General features: G+C 44.7%; 1 protein-coding gene and 1 long non-coding RNA gene across 3 annotated transcripts in view; both read left to right on the top strand.

Moving 5' to 3' along the window:
• LOC309373214 overlaps nucleotides 1-15038 on the top strand; it is a 131818-nt gene that overhangs the window by 27755 nt on the left and 89025 nt on the right. The gene's annotated exons all lie outside the window — the stretch shown is intronic.
• Nucleotides 7750-15038, top strand: part of RIMS4 (regulating synaptic membrane exocytosis 4) — a gene marked incomplete at its 3' end in the record, with an annotated part of 88287 nt that continues 80998 nt past the window's right edge. The window contains exon 1 of one of the 2 annotated variants that reach the window (XM_081917297.1): nucleotides 7750-7861. In XM_081917297.1, coding sequence (XP_081773423.1) covers nucleotides 7765-7861 — 97 coding nt within the window. In that variant the 5' untranslated portion in view covers nucleotides 7750-7764. The remainder of the gene's footprint in view (nucleotides 7862-15038) is intronic. The other variant, XM_081917296.1, reaches the window with a different exon arrangement.

Below are 15038 nucleotides of genomic sequence, written 5' to 3'. Positions count from 1 at the left end.
CAAGGGTTAGAAACTTACTTTTTAAAAGCAAGTGTCACAAATCCTAGATACTCTGAATTTTGAAAAGCAGAATCTGTGCCCAGTTGTGCAATTACAGGGATGTCTATTCCAAAGGTAGGCTTTATTTCTGTGCATTTTTATTCATTTATGTTAACGACTGGATTGATCGGGGGTGGGTGGGAAGGGAGCTCAAATGCTAAGCAGATATCACAGAGGAAGTTACCTACCAGGCCTCTGAAGAGAGGGAGTTTTGGGGACAAAGACTGCAAGGGTTCAGGAGTCTGCAGAAGTTATTAAAAAGAGAGACACATTTAACTGCATTAGCAAGGCATCTGAATCTCCAGCTAAAGACTTATTGCCTCTATCAACTGCTCAAAAACCTAGAGACATGTGGAGGTGTGGTATCACCAAATTTAATCACACGGCCAGAAACTTTAGGCAGCTCAAACCCCATGTACCTACTAGCAACAGGCATTAAGCTTTCAAGAGCCGATTGCATGAATCTCGATAGCTTGAATCTGCTCCTGGACACTGTGGTAATAGAGAGAAGTCTTTGTACTTTAAGGCATTTGGACCACTTCCATCTAACAATATTGGCAGGTGATGCAGTGAAAGCAGCAAGAGGTCTATGACTCAAGATCTGCTTCCATGTTCTCAGAAGCAATAGAGATCTTTATTTCTCAACAGCAAGATTTATAGCACAGCTTATTCCCAGGGCTTGGGGTAATAATGTTACTTCACTTATTCTCAGTTTTCTCACTCCTATCAAGCTCATGAGCTAGAACATTATTACTGCCATTTACAAACAGAACATTGACTGAGGAGAATGCTTTGTCAAAAGCCACCGAACAGCCAATGGAACACAACTTATTTCTTTAATGGTACAAACCAATTTCTATCCAAACCCAGTGCTTTTTTTTTAAAAAAAATGTTTAGGAGTTCTCTCATTTTGACTCAAGAAAATTACCATTTTATACTTTAAATCGGGGAAAATAAATACAGTAAATGGACAAAAGTACAAAGATTCACAAAATGTTTAGGGGTATGCATACCCCTGCATCCCCCCCCAGAAAAAAGCACTGTCCAAACCTATGGTTTAAGGTGAAGGGACCCCTGACCATTAGGTCCAGTGGTGACTGACTCTGAGGTTGTGGCGCTCATCTCGCTTTATTGGCCGAGAGAGCCGGCGTACAGCTTCCGGGTCATGTGTCTAGCATGACTAAGCTGCTTCTGGCGAACCAGAGCAGCGCACGGAAACACCGTTAACCTTCCCGCCAGAGCAGTACCTATTTATCTACTTGCACTTTAACATGCTTTCCAACTGCTAGGTGGGCAGGAGCAGGGACCGAGCAATGGGAGCTCATCCCATCACGGGGATTCGAACCACTGACCTTCTGATCGGCAAGTCCTAGGCTCTGTGGTTTAACCCACAGCGCCACCCGCGTCCCTATGGTTTAAGGTAGGAGTGCACTAAAGATTTGAATGAATTCCAGATCAAGAATTGAATTGGGTCAGATTTAAGGTTTCACGGAATAATAGAGTCATAAAACTGAAGAGTTGGAAGGTGCCTCAAGGATCATCTAGTCCAACCCTCTGCAATGCAGGAATCTTTCACCCGGGGTGGGACTCGAACCCACAACTCTGGGATTTAGAGTCTCATTCTCTACCGATTGAGCTATTTGTTTATTTTTTATTTGTCCAAGCCAAAGTAGAACCTCTCCAAAATACCCTGAGCCAATCTGATCTTTGAACAACCAGCCATAATGACAGCAGGAAATTGACATGTGGGTTATCCCTCCCACCTGTCAAAGTTGACCCATGTGGACGGACTCTCTGCCTGGCCTGGGCTGCTGGGCCAAAAAGGTTCCTCCTCTCTGATGTATACTGATGATACTGTAAATGTATGGTAATTTGCATCCTGCCCTTTCTCTAAGGAACTCAAGTTGGTGTACATAGAGGCTATCCATTTTATAGGGCTCACTGTCAAGTCTGAATATCTTGGGGCATACAGAGTATTTTACAATTGCAAACACATCTTCTTCACACACACACACACACACACACACACACACACACACACAGTGGTACCTTGGGATACATACGCTTCAGGTTACAGACTCTGCTAACCCAGAAATATTACCCCGGGTTAAGAACTTTGCCTCAGGATGAAAACAGAAATCGTGCAGCGACAGTGCAGCAGGAGGCCCCATTAGCTAAAATGGTGCTTCGGGTTAAGAACAGTTTCAGGTTAAGAACAGACCTCCAGAATGAATTAAGTTCTTAACCCGAGGTAGATATATATATATATTGTACCACTTGATTGTAAAAAGCAAAAAACCCCTCAATGTAGTTTACAAAAAACAGAAAACAAGATAAATATCACTTAGAAAAATCAACAACAATAATTTAAGACATTCAAAAATGTAAAATGACAAAAGAATAATCCTAATTCCTCCTTTTGATAGCAACTGGAAATGATTGGGGCAAAGGATCGGGGGCTTCTTCTCTTTGTGACACACCAAGGAAACCTGACGGCTGCTGGGAAAACCAACCGAAGGCTAAGGCTCCATCTTATTTTCTATCTGAGGTTTGAGTCACACAGAATCGCTAGGCAGAGATCCCTCCACGCAAATGGAAGCATATGATGCAATTGTGCCTACACTGCTTTTGAGTTTCCTGGGTGAGCAATGCTCATCTTCTGAGGACAGCTGGTGTTTTTGATTGGCAGCCAGGTTTTTCTGGGTGAACTTTGAGGGAGGGTAAGAGAGAGAGAGAGAGAGAGAGAGAGAGAGAGAGAGAGAGAGAGAGAGAGAGAGAGAGAGAAGAGTGGGAAACCGGCCTTCAGGAAATGTTGGGAAACAAAGCTTGCTTATTTATATGTGACACCATAAACCCTGACCAGTGACTGCTCACTCTCGGATGCCGAGAGTCCACTGGACTGTGCTAGGAGAAGGCTTGCATTCTTAGAGAAGGGCTTCAGCAGCTGTTGACTAAATGACGCCTCTCTTTTTCTAGGAAGCCTGCCACAGCTCTACTGCTTCGTTCCCACATTAAAGGAAGGAGTTGACACAACAAAATATGAGAGCAAGGAGATGAATCAAATCTGTTTGTCTCCTTTCTCCCAGCTAACTGTTGGAATGCTTTTGATGGTGCAAAATGTGCCTATATGTGTTGTGCATCAGACTGTTCACCTCCCATAGGGTAAATTTAAATGCTTGGAAACAAACATAGGATAATCTCACCTGCGAGATGATATGTTCTGAGTTTATTACGAGTCTTGATTTGTAAAGGCTGTGCAGAAGTAGTGGCTTTCAAGTGTTGAGTAACAAATATATGTAATGCTCCTTTCTGGCAAATGTTGTACAAACGATCCATTTAATATGGCTGTGTCTGGAAATCATACCATGATGGAAGCATGGGAGAAAGAATGGAAATGTAAGTCACCCACTTTTCAGAAAACATGGATCACAAATTTAAATTTTTTTGCCCTTCTTCCCTCTAAGCAGGAAGAATTCGGAGCCATCTTGCCTTGGTGGGGAGGGAAACTGGTGGTTGGAGCAGGGGAAATCGCCTGCCTGCTTTTGTGCCTTTGAACCATGGATTGATATAAACTACAGAAATCAACAGGAACAGCTTTTCATATCATGGATGTAAGCATAGGAGCAAGACATGGATAAAAAGTTGTATAAAAAAACAGACAGTACCAGATATTCATAATATCACTATTTGCTCAGCTGATTCTCAGCTCTCTTTGCAAACACCAAGCAAAATTGGTGTGCTATTTTTTTTTTTAAAAAAGGACATGTACACCGCTTAGAAATTCTGAATATTGAGCAGTGTATACTAAACGATATGTCCGCTACTGAAAGACAAGAGACCTAGCCACTGCTATCCTTGCTTGGGTGGGCTTTCATTTTGGATCGCTGCAATGGTGTTTTTGTGGGGGTGTCCTGGTGCCAATTGATGCTGTTTGATTATGGTGGGCTCAAGCCAGGATTTTCCTATTAGCTGTTTTGAAACATTACGATAGTTTCCAGCTCCTTCCAAACTCAACTCAAGGTGCTGCTTTGACATTCAAAAGGCCTCAGTGCCCTGGATTCTGATTATCTCAGGGCAAATCCCCTCCCATTTAGCCCTCTCAACATTTAACATCCATTCAATGAGGTCATTTCAGACTCTCCTGCACATGGCGGTGAAGCTGTTCTTTTCAAGAAGCAGGACCTTGTCCGTTGTGGCCCCAGAACCTTAGAATGGCCTCCCACCAGATGCTCATTGGGCTTCCTCCCTGTTATTTTACAAAGACCTTCATTTTCAGTGCACCTTCAGTAATATTATTAATTCTTCTAGTTGGTGTTTATATATATATATTTTCAGGTTTCTAGCTTGCTCAGGCTACTTGTCCTCCTATGGTGAAGTGTTTCTGTTGTCGTATGTTCTTATGGCTTATATATTAAAGGTCACAGTCCATCACACTTTCACTGCGCACTCATATGTAGGCACTTAAATAATATATTCATATATTTACAACATTTGGTTGCAATATGCTGTTCAACATATTGGGAGCCTTTCAGCCCCAAAGCGGTATATAAATAAGCCAACATGCCCACTCCTTTTCTACATGCTTTTATATAATCTTTTTTTAAAAAATGGATTTTAAATGAGTTTAGTTGAGAATGTGATCTCTTGATTTTTTGGGGCACTGCTTTGAGAGGCTGCTGCTGATTTTGGAAAAGCGGTATAAAAAACAATTAAAATAAACAAACAGAGAGACCTCTGCCCAAAGTTCAAAGGCTGCAGTCCTATATGTATTTGACTGGGTGTAAATGCCATTGAACTCAATGCCACTTACTTCTGACTAAAGATGCACAGAATTGTGTTGGAAGGCATTCTTTCCACCCGGACATTTGGCACCTGTGCACACCGCAATCCCACCAGACACATGGTATTAAAATACTTTATTTTTCAGTTACAAAAAAGCCGTATCACAATCCTCATATATCCTCAACCCCCCAAGAAACATTTCATTTATATACAAGTTACAAGAAGAAAGGAGATTTCAAGTAAACATCAGGAATAACTTTCTGAAAGTAAGAGCTGTTCAACAGTGGAACGGTCTCCCTCAGGAGCGGTATATTCTCCTTCCTTGGAGGTTTTTAAGCAGATGTTGGTCGGCCATCTGTCATGTATGATCAAGTTGCAATTCCTGCATTGCAGGGGGTTGAACAAGATGACCCTGAGGAGCTCTTCTATGATAATGTAAATCAGGGGTGACCAACTCCCAAGTGACTGCGATCTACTCACAGAGTTAAAAACTGGAAGCGTTCTATCCCCTTATTTGGGCTTCAGGTCTAAGTTGTTGAGGTTTTTTTAGGAAGGAAACCCCTGTTTTAGGGGTGCAGGGCAAAGTTGTTGAGCTTCTTTGTGGGGAGCCTGTGATCTACCACAGATGTCCACTGATCTACTGGTAGATCTACCTGTTGGTTGTGCCTGATGTCAATAATACAAACATTAAGTTTGTAAGTACAGTAAGTACAGATGTTAAATTATCTCTGTATGCCACAACTGCTGCTCGTATTTTGTTAGCTAAAAAGTGGAAAATAGAAGAATTACCAACGATAGAAGAATGGCAGATGAAGATGATGGATTTTTCGGAGCTAGCCGACCTAACCAGAAGAGTCCGCGACCAGAAGGAGGAGGAGTATCAGGAAGAGTGGATTAAATTTAATGATTACTTAGTTAAATGTGTTAAATTAAATTAACTGAAAACAGCTTGCAGATACTTAATTGGCTTAGGATTTTATTTATGTTAAATGATGAATTAATATGTTTAATTTCATAATGTGAAGATCTAAGGATGTTAATGTTTAAGTTAAATTTTATAAGAACTGTGATTTGGAAAACCGTTAAAAGGATATGCAATGAAATTCAACCAAGGGGAAGCGAGGAAGTCACTTAACAATGTTAATAAGTGTAATTTTCAATAAGGCTATGATTTATGTTTGTTTGTCTTATGTGTTTGTTTGTTTATAATGTGAAAAGCAATATTTTTTTTTGTAAGTACAGTCATACCTCGGGTTACAGATGCTTCTGGTGCATTTTTTCTGGTTACGGACCTGCCGAAACCCGGGAGTACCGGAACGGTTTACTTTCAGGTTTCGGGGGTCATGCATGCGCAGAAGCACTGAATCACAACCCGTGCGTGTGCAGACGCACCGCTGCTGGTTGTGAACGTGCATCCTGCATGGATCACATTCGCAACCCGAGCATCCACTGCAGTTTAGATCTGATTGCATCAATTTGGTGTCTTCTACCCTCCGTCTTAACAAGCTGTCCCAAAGTGAGCCATGGGTAGCTGGTGGTGAGGGGACAGCACTGTCCTTTCCGGTGCACTGAATAAAGATGTGCTATGCAGTTTCAAAAACATCTTTGGTCTTTGTGTTCCTGGTCGCTTTAAGATGCCTTGTTAGTTTCTCCATAAGGACTTAGCTCCACATTCTACATGCCATTCCTCTGTCGTTAAGTTAGTACCTGCGACAGGGTAGCTCAGTCAATAGAGCATGAGACTCTTTATTTGACGGTTGTGGGTTCGAGCCCCACGTCGGACAAAAGATCCTTGCACTGAAGGGAGCTGGACTTAGATGACCCTCCTGGTCCCCTCCAACTCTACCATCCCATGATTCTGTGATTGAATGGTGCTGAACATCCTACAGCCAGCGAACTCCAGCAGCGTGAAATCGATGGGCTGCAAACCATCCGCCGCAGCCGCCGTCACACAAAAGGCGCGAGGGCGCATGCTCCGTCGCTTTCCGCCTGGCAACGGCCGCCGCCAACTCTTATCCAGCGGCGGGTCTCCTTTCAAGCCCTAGCGACTGCCCCTCTCCGCCCGCCCTCGGGCTCCGATTGGCCGCGCCGCCTTTCCCGGGATGACTTCACGGCCGCAGCCCCCGCCCCCGACGCCGGGCTGAATGAAGAGCCATTGAGAGCCGGAGACGGGCAGCCGCGAGGAGCGCAGCCTGGCGGTGGGGGACGCGGCGAGAAGAGCCAGACGCGCCTCCGTGGGAAGAGCCGCGGACGCCCGGGGAGAGCGGGCGGAGCAGCAGGTGGTTCTCTCGACGGGAGCCGCAGACTTCGCGGCGACGCAAGGGCATCGGGCTCCATCCTGACATCTGCATCGGGGATCACAGCAGCCTCCCTCCTCTCCTCCCTGGGGGCAAAAGAGCAGCTGCAGCATCTCTCCTCGGGAGAAGAGCGGCAGCTGGAAGAAGCAGCTCTCTTGGCAGCATCCTTCCTCACCGCATCCATCCTCCCTTTGGGTACCACCAGCATCCTTTCTCTCTTGGGTACCACCAGCATCCTTCCTCTCTTGGGTACCGCCAGCATCCTTCCTCTCTCGGGTACTGCCTGCATCCTTCCTCTCTTGGGTACCGCCAGCATCCTTTCACCCGGGCGCTCAGTTTCCTGGGTACCACTAGCATCTCCCCTGCGCGTTCCCTCCTCAGCATCACCTTCTCTTTCTCCCTCCCTCCCATCTCCGCCGCGGGTGGGTTCAAGTCCGTTCTTCTGTCACCCCCCCTCTCACCCAGCCCCCGCCTCATATCCCCCACCCCCCCACCCCGGTCAGCCCATTTCTCACCTCCCTAAGGCCCCCCCACAGTAGCCAAGACGCCGCGGGCTGTGCTCCGAGTGAAGAATGGGGCGTCGAAGCTGGCCAAGCCGCAGGCTGCGGCCGAAGCCCCCGGCGGCGCCCCGGGCTCGGGGCTTTTCATGGAGCGATCGCAGAGCCGCCTCAGCCTCTCCGCGTCCTTCGAGGCCCTGGCCATTTACTTCCCCTGCATGAACAGCTTCGACGAGGAGGACGCGGGTAAGACTCGGCGCGGGGTGGGAGGGGGGGGGAGCAAAAGGGAAGCGGACAGAGGAAGCCGGAGCTGGGGAGAAAACCGAGGCATGTCGGCAGCAAAGGGGTTAATAGTTGGAGCGAAGGAGAGGCTTGTGTTGTGGGAGGGGGGGTTGGGGGGATGCTTGGCGTGGGACCCACCTTGAGCTGCTTGAAGGAAAAGCTGGGATGGAACAGTACCAATTAAACAAATGGACAGGCTGCATAGAGTTAACCGTTGTTCCACATCCCTCAGTCATGTCTGCCATCTCTCTCCCAGGTAAATAGCAGCCAAGAGGAAGGGTGCAAAGATTAGATTCTAGAGGTGCAGAGGAGGGAGAAAAGGAAGCCAGCTCCAGTTGTGTGGATTAACTTTTCATCGTGGTACATCTGTAGAAACGTGTGTCTGTGGGAATTATACGCACACATTAACACACACACACAATTTGATGGCGCAAGAGCTGCTTCAATATTGGCTCCCCTACCTTCCACATGTCTACGACCTGCTGTGAAAATAGCTTGAATGGAATTGACAGGGTGTGTTTGTTTGTTTGTTTGTCTCTCTCTCTCTCTCTCTCTCTCTCTCTCTATCTATCTATCTATCTTCGTGTGCTGTGGGTGATGGAGAATGCTTTTTTTGGGCATTCCTCTGGTGTGAAAGGCATGAGCAAAACTAAAAGAACTTGTGGGGTGGGAGTGGTAGATTCATGTTGCAGAGGCCAAGGGCACTTTGGGGGCAGACCACAGGAAAAGGGGAGAGTGGAAATCTCGTGGTGTAATGATTGCATACACAGAGAGAAATGAAAGGAATGAGATAGTTGGTGGTGAAGACCAAAACAGTGGTACCTCGGGTTAAGTACTTAATTCGTTCTGGAGGTCCACTCTTAACCTGAAACTGTTCTTAACCTGAAGCACCACTTTAGCTAATGGGGCCTCCTGCTGCTGCCGTGCCGCTGGAGCACGTACATTTCCATTCTCATCCCGAAGCAAAGTTCTTAACCCGAGGTATTATTTCTGGGTTAGCGGAGTCTGTAACCTGAAGTGTATGTAACCTGAAGCGTATGTAACCCGAGGTACCACTGTAATATGAATGGGCTGGACTAATGAAGGGGGCAACAGAAGTTGCTGTTGGCGGCCTCAAGGTGGATGGGTAAGAAGCTTGGTGTGTGTGTGTGTGTTTGTGTGTTTGGGTTAGTAAAGGTAGCAATGCCAATGCAGATGGTGGGTGCTGTTAGCCTACAGGATACTGGAATGAGAAGGAACGGTGGATCAGATTTGGGAGCACTGCTTGGCTTTCAGCAGGACTGTGTGGTCATGGATGCACTGACTCAACCCCTCCCTGACTCAGTATGAGCAGCGGATGACACCCTACTTAAACCGCCTGACTAGCAGTCTGCCAGCCACTGCCTACCACACATGCTGTGTGTTTGCAGTGTGAGGCATACCAAGTTAGGACCCTGAATTAGTGTGCGGGGTTTAAAGGGTCATCCTTAGGCATAATCAAGTGAGCTCTCTGCTTTTCGATTTACACTGAAGTTGATGTATTTATAAAAGCATGGTGCAAGTCTTAATCCGTCTATTAAGCTCCTCAGCCTTCTGGGGAACGTGATGAAAGGGGAAACTTTAAATACGACCAAAAAATAAAGCCCTCTCTGACTGCACATTCTGGTCTCATAAAAACAAAAGACTGCCCTGCTATTCAGATGGCAAGCTTCACTGCTCCCAGAATAAACACTCCCACTGTAATTAATTGATAAATATGCTAATTGAGACAGATGGATTTAATACATTTCAAGAATATGCGAGTTTAAAGGTAATCTGTCGCCCGTGAAGCTTTCACCCAGGCAAATTTATGAATTTGTTAGAATAGCATTGTGCTGGGAGTAGATGTGTCTAATGAAATTAATCCTGTGATTTATTGACTTTGAAGGGGAGGGTCTTTTTTGCTGGGTACAGGAAACCCTGTCTTATTAATCCAAACAAAGTTTTAAATTTTGGATCTCCTATATAGGGATGGTCTTCAGGAGCAAGTACTGGCCTCAACTCCTTGTTCAGTGTGCATTTGGTGGCCATTCTCAAAATGGCCCTTATCTTGAATTCCCCAGATTGTGTCGCTAAACCCCTTGATCCTCTCTAGAGAGGGAATTCTCCATCCTGCCATTCTTGAGCCTGAATTGGAGGATGGAGTAAATCGGAGGCAGAACCAGAAAAAAAATGCCACTCATGTCTTACCTTTTTTGACTGGAGAAGTGGCCTTTTCTTGGGCATCAGGAGGTGCACCACTCACACCATGCATGGCAGCCATGCTTCCCTGTTCAAAGCAGCACCATAGCCATCGTTGACAGTCTGAGAGGAGAAAGATCTGTTTTACACGCACAGAACTGCTGCATATTATCACTAGTTTATTATTGTCAGCTCTTGCTATTGGTGCAGCTGCACTTCAACTATCTGTAGGATCAAGGTTGCCTGATAATAGAGGTATGTGTGCACTGATGCCCCTCCGCTACAATTTTCACAACGGTTTGGCAATTGCCGTTCCTTGATTCCCTTCCCTTGCTCCGCATTTCCTTCCCTCATGTGCTTCCTGCTCGGGCCCCAGGTTAAAGCCCTAGCATCTCCAAGTTAGGCTGAGACCATCCCCAGTCTGAAACCCTGGAGAGCTGCTTCCAGTCAGTGTAGACATTACTGAGCTTGATGGAACAGTGGTCCGACTTGAACTAAACTATGTTCCTGCTCCTGGGTGCTTTTTGTTCTTCTTCCTTTGGAAATCATGGTTAATATGCAGACAGCTGTGCATATTATATATCACAGCACATCATACTGATGTGCTATAGTAGTAGTAATAATAATAATAATAATAATAATAATAATAATAATAATAATAATATATTTATACCCTGCCCATCTGGCTGGGTTTCCCCAACCACTCTAGGTGGCTCCCAACAGATTAAAAGCAGAGTAAACTAATAACCTTGTGGGTTCCTCCAGACCTGTTGTTTGTTTGCAGATGTATTCTGCAACCTGACACCGTTGCAGTAATAGTGTGCTAGTGATGGATTTATTCTCGACCATCCACACAGCTTTCTTCTTCATTAGTTGTTCTGCGATGCTTCCCCAGTGTTATTGTATTAATGTCATCTGGAGGCGGCTACAGCCCAAGAAGTGCAGGACAAACATTTGCGGGATTAAAAAGTTATAGGATTTCAGTTATGGGACATGCACTGGTTGGAAACGAAGCAGTGTGTCTGCCCCAAAATGTTTCCTGGTGCCTATAGTATTGAAAATGGGATTGTGTACAACAACCCCGATTCCATAAGTGAGCAGAAATAATCATGAATTCACAACAAAAAGGACATTCATAGGGACCCTGTATTTGCCTGTATGTGAGAGGGAAAGAAAAAGAGAGAAATATTTAGAATTAATGGAGGCTATTCAACTTCAAGAGGGAAATCTGCCAGAAGCACACAATAAAGCAGCTTGAAGTGTGTATTGGTGCGGGAGGACTGATGCCTATTTGATGGGTAAATAGGAAGGAAAGCACCCATTTCACCTTAATTGAACAGAAATAAAGAAAGGTGTTAAAAAAACATACTCGAGGAGAATAATGTCCTAGATTAGGGACACTGTGGAATAGCTAACCAGGCACAATAGACATCACACAAAGGTTAGCATCTGGGCATGGGGTATTAATCAAGGCAGAATGCAGGATACTGCGCAGACTGCATAAGCTCTTTGTGGCACACACAGGTGCAAACCATTTGAGGGAAAACAATTGGTGCAGGTGTGCCCTTGTGCTTGGCTACGTCTGCAAAGAAGCTGAATTCAAACACTCTAGATTGCTAAGAATAATGATTTGTGGCGCCCAAATATGAAAACATCCCATCTGGGACAGCTGATCCAAGACGAGGATCTAACCTTCCAAATACATATTACTGGATGAATTCATTTCCTCCAGATGGATGATATCAATCTAGACAAAAGTATTTTGGAGTGTGCTTGGAACTGGGCAGTTCAGTTGATGGTTTATGGTTACAGCAAACTAGGGTTTTGTACAAATAAGCAGCTTAAAACAGCGGTGGTTAGTTTGTTTTTGCAATTTAGATCGAAGCTGGTTTGGGGAGAATGCACCAAAACACAGTGTTTTGTAAGGAACGACAGGATATATATGGATCGTGGCTGATGCCCTCCCTCTGTGCACTGCTTCCCAGGCCAGCTATGGGAGTACACTAAATGGGAGTGTGTACACAGTCCAACACCGTTAATGTGGCAGAACAAGTGCAACTTAATGCAGATAATATTCAAGCTAGTCCTGGGTTCAAATCCTTGTTCACCCATGAAGCTAGCTTGGTGATGGCTCCACCATCTTTCAGCCTAGAATCACAGAGTTGGAAGAGACCTCAAGGCTCATCGTCCAGCCCCTTGCAGAGCCTAACCTGCCTCACTGTGAGGTCACATTGATCAAGCTGAATATGTTTGTGAAGGCTCACTGTCATTTTTTACATTGCATTTCTCTTTGACCTCACTGCTTTCATTTGCCACCCCCTTGCACTCCTTGCATACAATGTAGGAAACTTTTGCTCACAGAGGCTTATGCCATAATACCTTTGTTAAGTCTTCAAGGAGCCACAATGCTCAGTATGGCTTTTTATGATTTTGCTTTGTTGAGCAAAAGGAGTTGAAATCGACTAGAAGTTTGCAAAGCCCATTTCAAATTTTGGTATTATATTTGGACTGGAGCGACAGGTGAAGCTTGTCCATTTTGCTCAGGAGCTCAGAAGGGGGATTGTAGGAGGAGGAGATTTTCCTCTGCTCCCTATAGTGTCTCTTCCTGCCCTCGCCCCCAGCATACATACACAGTGGCGAACAGGTAGCTGCCCTACTGCAGAAAGTTACTGCAGGAGGAGGCAGGGCCAAGATGAGCCCGGGGGTTGAGACAAGAGGCCTAGCAGGGCTTGCAGGGAGCAGGTTTGGTTTGCAGGCTGCCGGCTGTGACTTAAAATGCAGCTCCAGCACTCTGTTTTTGGGCTCTTCCAGGAAACCTGTTGACTGAGCATGCATCCTGATTTGCTTATACAATGCTTACATGGAGGTTAGACTATGTCCAGACTTTATTGAGCTTTTGTTCCAATTTGTTTGTGGGAAGGTTGTATAATATGTATGCATCCTGATTTGCTTGTATACAGGTTATAGGTCTTCCTGTTAGCTGTTCCTTTGTTCTGCCCCTCCGTTTCAATGTCACAAGAAGTCTGTGTTTTGTCTTGAGTGGATTTGTTGAACTGGGGAAGCAGAGATCTTTGATCCATGTGAACTGTACAAACCTAAATTTCTGGTATGCATTCAAATCCCCCCTGCAAAATACTGGCAGTTTAAAGAGGTGATTTTCGATTGGTGGGGAGTGAGATTGACCCTCCTTTCCAATCACTTCTCCTGTAGTCAGCTTTCAACAGTTTCGCCCAAATTCCCAATGAGCTTTGCTGTATAAAGGGTTTTTGTTTTGTTTTTTGGCTGTAAAAGTCTCTCCCTTCTACAGCCTTCTACAGTCTCAAGGTAGTTAAGTTAGAACTTTGGTCCATTTAGTCCTGGTTGGTCTGCTTGGAGTAGCAGAAGAGCCCCAGATATTGGACAGAACTGTCCTGTGATCACCGGGAAAGAACTGGGCAGGCAAAATTCATGCAACAGAAGTAACTGGTGAGAATGACTTTTCCCCACCCCTGGAGCAGTAGCAAGTTGGTGAAACATCCTCTTTACAGGGAAAAGGATGACTACTGAAGTTTCTACAACAGCAGCAGTGGGCAAGTTAGGAAGGAACAGAGTGGTGAGTGAAATTTCTCCAGTATATCTCTTCCTTCTGAAAAAGAGGGCAGCATGATATTAGGACACCATAATGAACTGTTAAGGCTGAATCCTACTAACACTCATATTGCGTTAGCAAAACAATGATTTTATTTTTGATTTTGAATCAGACAAACTGTGTTGACATGCTGAAAAGTGTACACTCTCTAATAAGGATAAAATACAAGGGCAGCAGTAAGGCTTTCTACTTCAGATGGCCAGTACTTGCAGAAACCAACTGCCAACTCTTCCAATGCCATTTCTGTGCAAGAAAAAAGAAAGTGCAAAAATACGATGGGCAGGTGTTGGGTTTGCCATTTTCCACAGGGGCATGGAATTCTACTTTGCACCCTCAACACAACAAACATTTCTGTGTGAAAAAGAGGGAAGTCAACCTGTCACATACGTATTGTGGGATTATTCCCTACTTCATGACAAAATTGAGTGACACAGTGCTAGGAGAACCATGGGAGTGGAAATTTGAGCACAATTCCCCAATCATTAAATAGCTGAGGATTTTTCCCTAGTCTTCCATGCTTTATCATGTGGTTGCTGGACATCTGGAGGCAGGAAGTGGACTTATTAGTTTGTGGGTGAGTCTACAGAAGCTGCCATTAATTATCAAATGGAGACTAGCAACCACTCTCATCGCTAGCTCATGTTGGTTGCATGCCTATTTCCATAAACCTTGTCTTGTGAGGAGGACTATAGTAAGTTGAACTGAAAGAAGAAAAGCTTTCAAATTAAACTTTATGTATTAAATAAGGTTGTTGGTTGTTGTTTTTTTAAGTTCCTAACCAAGCAGCCCTTCAGGATTTAACCTCCTTCCATTAGGCCTGTAAGACAGAGCTACTCCACTTGGTCTTTAATTTGAATTCAGCCTGATCTTTTATTTCCCTTCTCTTCCCTCCCCCTCCCCTTTCATGAAGATTACCCACTCTGAGACCTCACAGCTAATTCTCCCCTGGCCTCCTCGCTGGCCCAAGTAGGACTAATTCAGCCAGCTAGCCCTGGTGACTATATAATGCTTACTGGATGGATTTTCCCCAAATTGATTTTTGAACTTTGAATTTTATTCTTATTCATGCTTTTATACTGTATTTTATGTTGCTCTATGTTGTATTACAATTGAGTGTTTTAAATTTGTTGTTAGCCGCCCTGAACCCGGTTTTCTGAACTTGGAAGGGCGGGGTATAAATAAAATTATTATTATTATTATTATTATTATTATTATTATTATTATTATTATTATTTATTACTGGGCAACTGGGTTGAACACTGCCTGCATGTTAACCCAGTCAAATGGGTGGAGTACAAGATAGATAAATTATAA

This window comes from Podarcis melisellensis (assembly GCF_964234715.1).
Source record: "Podarcis melisellensis genome assembly, chromosome: 6".
Taxonomy (NCBI): Eukaryota; Metazoa; Chordata; class Lepidosauria; order Squamata; family Lacertidae; genus Podarcis; species Podarcis melisellensis.
Note: the sequence above shows the minus strand (reverse complement) of the source record. Positions and strands in the feature narration are given on the sequence as shown.